The following is a 5,508-nucleotide window of genomic DNA, read 5'->3' as shown; positions in this document are numbered from 1 at the left end:
CTTAATTGTGACCAGTGCCTTGAACATCATATATAATACCTACCAATGTGATGCTGTTTCATTTATTTGTATTTTTATTTCATTATTTATTATTGGCTTACAGTGGGAATTACTCCGGAAACGCTTGCAGCAGATAGTCCATGTGGTGTTTGCATGCACAGGATCAGCCTGATCTCAATAATAAAAGCTTTGTTTTTGCTGTGCAGATGTAGGCGATACTGCATCTGTTTCCTGTTTGCATTTAGTCAAACTTATAAAGATATTTTTTTTCTGTTTCTTGTGAAACAACTTGGGCTCTCCCAACAGAGAAAGAATAATGACCCTTGTATTTTTATTTTTCATATTGTTATTGATTATATAGAATATTGTTATTGTGATATTTTAATAACCATTAATTATTACATCTATACACTTTATAGTCATCTCTCCTGTTCCCATGGTGCTTTTGGTTACTAAGTGAGGAACAGCACATCATGTCTGTACATGCACTTTAGGACTTCATTCATGGGAGTTTACGCCATGTACTGTAATATTAGCTAGATATACTGTGTGCCTCCTAATGAGCTTCTGTATTAGTCATTCATGGGATGTTTGTATTTCTTTAGTTATCCAAATGTGTTTGCATGATCTGCGCCCAGTCCCTGGCCCTTGACTCATCTGTACTGTACCTTATTGATTTCCTCTCATTGCCTCCCTCTTGTTACCAGCGCTGATCTTCATGGTGGATGAGCAGGATGTGTCTTCCTCCGCACGTCTCAGAAAATGAACACCACTCTGTGTGACTCTGTACTGACCATGTATCATGCGATGACAGATCACAAACTGAACACCAGCGGCAACTTCTACAAGCCGCCCTCAAACTGGACGGCAGGGGGTGGCGTCCTGCAGCTGCCCACATTCACCACAGCAGCCAAAGTCAGAGTGATCATCACCTGCATTCTCTGTGGCATATCAGCTTTTTGCAACCTGGCCGTGCTGTGGGCAGCACACACTGACGGGAAGCGCAAATCACACGTCAGGGTGCTGATAATCAATCTGACGGTGGCTGATCTGCTGGTGACCTTCATTGTGATGCCTGTAGATGCTGTGTGGAACATTACAGTCCAGTGGCTTGCCGGGGATTTTGCCTGCAGGCTACTGATGTTTCTTAAGCTGCAGGCGATGTACTCCTGTGCCTTTGTCACTGTGGTGATCAGTCTGGATAGACAGTCAGCCATCCTCAACCCTCTGGCTATCAATAAGGCCAGACAGAGGAACAGAGTCATGCTGACTGTGGCGTGGGGCATGAGCATCCTGCTGTCAATCCCTCAGGTAAGGTACATACAGGCCAGAGGTTGAGGCTGATTTTCATGAGATTATGCGTTTTATGTGTTTTAAAATTCATGTCCATAAATAATCCTTTCCACAGAAACTGCTGATGAGAAGTATGAAATGTATGGTTGGCAGTGGCAAGGAGAGTTTCTTACTAATGTTTTGTTTTGTTAACATGAAAATGTATTAATCGCCATGTGAGAGGTTGTGCAGACGAGGACCAATACATTATGAACTATCTGCATGACTTAGTAGCATTTTAGGTAAGTGGGTTACTACATTGCCCTGAGACAGCCTCTATCCCCGGCAGATCAATCAGAGCATGGGAAGTCATCACTGAGGAGTATCCATGTTTGTTATCTAATATGAATATGAATGAAAAAAAGCCCTTCTAATTATTGTTTCTTTTCCATCCTCAGATTTTCCTTTTTCACAATGTGACCATCATCCACCCCAAGGACTTCACTCAGTGTACGACACGTGGAAGTTTTGTCACTCACTGGCATGAAACTGCCTACAACATGTTCACTTTTTCGTGCCTGTTCCTGCTGCCGCTGGTCATCATGATCACCTGTTACACGAGGATCTTCTGTGAGATCTCCAAACGACTGAAAAAGGACAACTGTAAGTTCAAATCAAGTCTTAACCTCTGTTGATGATTTAAGTAAGTGATTAGCTTATATGACTGCTGCGGCATAGTATGTTTTACCCTTTTATATGAAGATGATGAAAAATGTGAAAAATGGTGCTAGGGACACTTTTCAGGGCTGTGAGCAGAGACAGAAACCCAATAAAACTAAATCTGTCTGCATTAAGTGAGAAACTTTGGGTGAACCGACCTTTCAAATGCATTGCAAAGCAACTCTTCTAATCTTGAGGAATGAAGAATGGTTATATTTTCACTAAATTTGAATGCAAAAGGCAATACTAATGCTTCATTTTGCACACTGAATAATGGTTTTATCCTTTGTTTGCATCCAAGCCTTTCCTAATGTGTGCGATGTTTTGTTCTGCTCCTAGTGCCCTTCAATGAAATGCATTTACGGTGTTCGAAGAACAACATCCCCAAAGCCCGGATGAGAACTCTAAAAATGAGTATTGTGATCGTGTCGTCTTTCATTATCTGCTGGACTCCATACTACCTGCTGGGCCTGTGGTACTGGTTCTTCCCTGACGACCTGGAGGGGAAAGTCTCTCATTCACTGACCCACATCCTGTTCATCTTTGGGCTTGTCAATGCCTGCCTGGACCCAGTCATCTATGGCCTGTTCACCATTCATTTCCGAAAGGGGCTCCGCAGGTATTACTGCAATGCTTCAAGAGCATCCGACCTGGATAATAACACAGTTTTAACTGGATCTTTCACTTGTACAGCCAACTCTTTGCCTCTGAAAAGAGAGGTGAGCCCTGCAAACCAGGAGAGGCTCATGTTGTGCAGTGATAATCACAGCAAGGCAGAGTGGATGTTACCAAGAAACAGCTTTTTGACAGTAGACAGTGATGCAGAGAGAGATCTGAATCAGTCTAGCCCCGAGAGCACCATATGAGGAGAGCACCATATGGACAGAATATAACTGCTATTAGTCATTATTTATTCAGATTTAGTCCATGTCTGACTGTCTCAGTGGGATCCTATATTCCTTGAATACTCTGTGTCATTTTGGCTTACTTCACAATTTGTAACATGATAGAACTTATAGAACTTTGCATTTCCTTGAAGAGTTTCATTAAAGAAGTACATTATTTTCACTACAATAACATAAGAAGGAATATTTAGTGCTCTGTGAATTGTAACTTGTGGTCATCTTGAATTAAATGTATTCACTGGGATTTGAGGTGTCCTTTGTGAATCCATTATTGTTGGAAATGATGATGATTTTCAGAGGTAATATCACAAAAAGCACCGTGGAGAGAGAAAAAAAAAAAATCACACAGATAGATGGAAATATATGCTCAAAAATGTTTTGTCATACAGCAGTGCCATGCAATTTCTGTGCATTTTTCTTATGCAAACACATCTATGTCTGTAGAGATGAGTAGCAGTAGGATTGCTGAGGGGACTGCTGCCTATAATCAGTGGTGAGTCATAACGTCTGAATATAAAAGCCATTTCTACCCTTGATTTGTGACAAATTGATATGTCACAAAGATAACAAATAATTGTAACTTTAAAAAAAACAACTTTAAAAATCACCTTCAGCTCTTCAGAAAAAAGATGCATTTTCTTCTTTTGTTCAGAACAAAGAATGATAGAAACAGATCAGGCTCAGTTACAGTGCCTATATCATCTCATCCAGTCTTGATGTTTAGAGGAATGTCAGATGCAGGCAAGTGGCATAACATAACTTTAAGTAGTCCAACACTGAAAATCACAGCAACTTGCACTTACAAAATAAATACTTTAATCTACAGCAGTAAAACCATTAATCACAAGATCGGGGGTACATGTCAAAGACACTGAACCACAACTTGGTCCTGAAGCAGCTTCAGTGTGTGTGAAAGAATAATCCCCTCCAACACAGATTCCTCCTGAATGAATGATGTGTGAATTGTGAATGTGAGGATGTGATGTAAAAGCGCTTTGAGTAGTTGAAATGACCAGAAAGGTGCTATACAAATACAAATACAAATACAGACCGTTTACCATTTACCTTTTCTCAATGTGAAATCATGTACACTAAATAATTCATAGAGATACAGTGTGTAGCTTGCTATGCACTGTACAGAGTGGTGTACTGTGGATCACTGTCATATCTAACTCGATAAGTGACAAGGCATAATTCACAAAATGTCAGTCTACTCCTTTTTCCAACTTCAATTAATTTGTTTCAGCGTTCTGTTAATATGTGGTTCAGAGTTCCACTAACAAGTGTCTTGAAGCTTTCAACCATGCAACAGGTCATCCTTTAGCTTAGCAAGGCATACAATTTTCAAATTGTCCCTGGCACTGTCACTTATGCTGATTGCTTGTACCTTAGTGATGGCCTGATTATACCAGGGAGGAAATAAATGTATAAAAAGGTAAATATTACATTTAATTTAACGTCTTTGTGGAAAGGGATAACATAGCTTAAGTGGTTTAATGCATTTTTTTGCATGCTGTTGTTAAATACAATGTTGCTGAGGCAGAATGTCACATGCAACTTACTAAACACGAATGTATTAGAATATATGTATGAAAAGTCAAATCAGAACAATGACAAACCAAAAAGTTGACAGAGAAAAGGATTAAAGTCTCTGCTTCACTGTAGGTGCTTAGCTCAATTTAAGAGGCCATGGCTGCATTGTTTTTACTGCCAGCACGGATTGGAAATTAACAGCAAAACATGCCAATCTCTTTGAACAGAGCACCTGTCCTTTCAATGACATGCGGACCTTTGGAATTAACCTTCAGAAAAGCTTTTTAGAAATTCAAATGAGGCTTTCAAGCACATATTAAAACCAGTATCAGTTTCAGTTTGCTTTCACAGAGACTGTGAGACTGTATGATGTGATACATCTGGTGAAGATGGAATACAAATGACGCAACAATGTAGATAAATGTGTCTGCGTCAAAAATATCAGAGATGCCACACAAACCATTCAAAAAGTGCTCAGTGAAATGAATACCAGGTGTTCATTCCCATTATTGCTCTGCCAACAGTCTAAACTCAAACAGAGACTAAATCTACAGCTGCTGATTGGTAATAGATAAGCAATATGCCCTCTCATAGATTAAGATCTTGTGTTTCTATGAACCCATCTCAACTCCTTTCAGCCTGGGACTCAATAAATATGAACAACATTTAGGAACTGATTATGTTCCCTTGAATTTTAATGTGTCAGTTTGCCGGACAAAAAACTAAAGCATTTGGTTATTAATGTTGCCCACCAGTCTCCATTTTTCTTATGTACACATGAACCTAAAGAACATGGTTCTACCCTTAGTTTATTGCAAATGTCTTTGAAGCTGAAACTTCAAGTGACTGTTTTCAGTTTTGATTTTTCTACCTACTGGGATCATTTCAGTAAGGTCAATGGGTCAAAGAATTGCCTTTAACCTAATAACTGTATAAGTATCATGAGCATGTCCACATGTATAAGAATACATCTCTTTTTTTGTTATAGCTAAACTTTCACAGGGGGGCTAGAGCCAATTACAACTGACAAACTGCTGTGTTGTACCATCACTGAACTCTGTTTCCTCTAGCTGCTTCT

At 39.5% G+C, this 5,508-nt stretch overlaps 1 protein-coding gene across 1 annotated transcript; it reads left to right on the top strand.

The window, feature by feature from the left end:
• The first annotated feature begins 762 nt into the window (after positions 1 to 762).
• On the top strand, positions 763 to 3,121 carry LOC139214095 (putative gonadotropin-releasing hormone II receptor). Its single transcript, XM_070844886.1, has 3 exons — positions 763 to 1,311; positions 1,731 to 1,935; positions 2,332 to 3,121. The coding sequence occupies exons 1-3, from the start codon at positions 763 to 765 to the stop codon at positions 2,856 to 2,858; spliced, it is 1,281 nt and encodes a 426-aa protein (XP_070700987.1). The 3' UTR covers positions 2,859 to 3,121.
• Positions 3,122 to 5,508: the final 2,387 nt, after the last annotated feature.

The sequence above is a fragment of the Pempheris klunzingeri genome, chromosome 1 (assembly GCF_042242105.1).
Source record: "Pempheris klunzingeri isolate RE-2024b chromosome 1, fPemKlu1.hap1, whole genome shotgun sequence".
Classification (NCBI taxonomy): domain Eukaryota; kingdom Metazoa; phylum Chordata; class Actinopteri; order Acropomatiformes; family Pempheridae; genus Pempheris; species Pempheris klunzingeri.
The sequence above is the reverse complement of the archived record's forward strand: the minus strand, read 5'-3'. Positions and strand labels throughout refer to the sequence as shown.

Excerpts from the sequence above, each read along its gene's own strand:
- LOC139214095 (XM_070844886.1), top strand. The coding sequence starts at position 763 with ATGAACACCACTCTGTGTGACTCTGTACTGACCATGTATCATGCGATG. Across the intron at positions 1,312-1,730 it reads TCCTGCTGTCAATCCCTCAG|ATTTTCCTTTTTCACAATGT; the intron begins GTAAGGTACATA and ends TTCCATCCTCAG. Across the intron at positions 1,936-2,331 it reads ACGACTGAAAAAGGACAACT|TGCCCTTCAATGAAATGCAT; the intron begins GTAAGTTCAAAT and ends TTCTGCTCCTAG.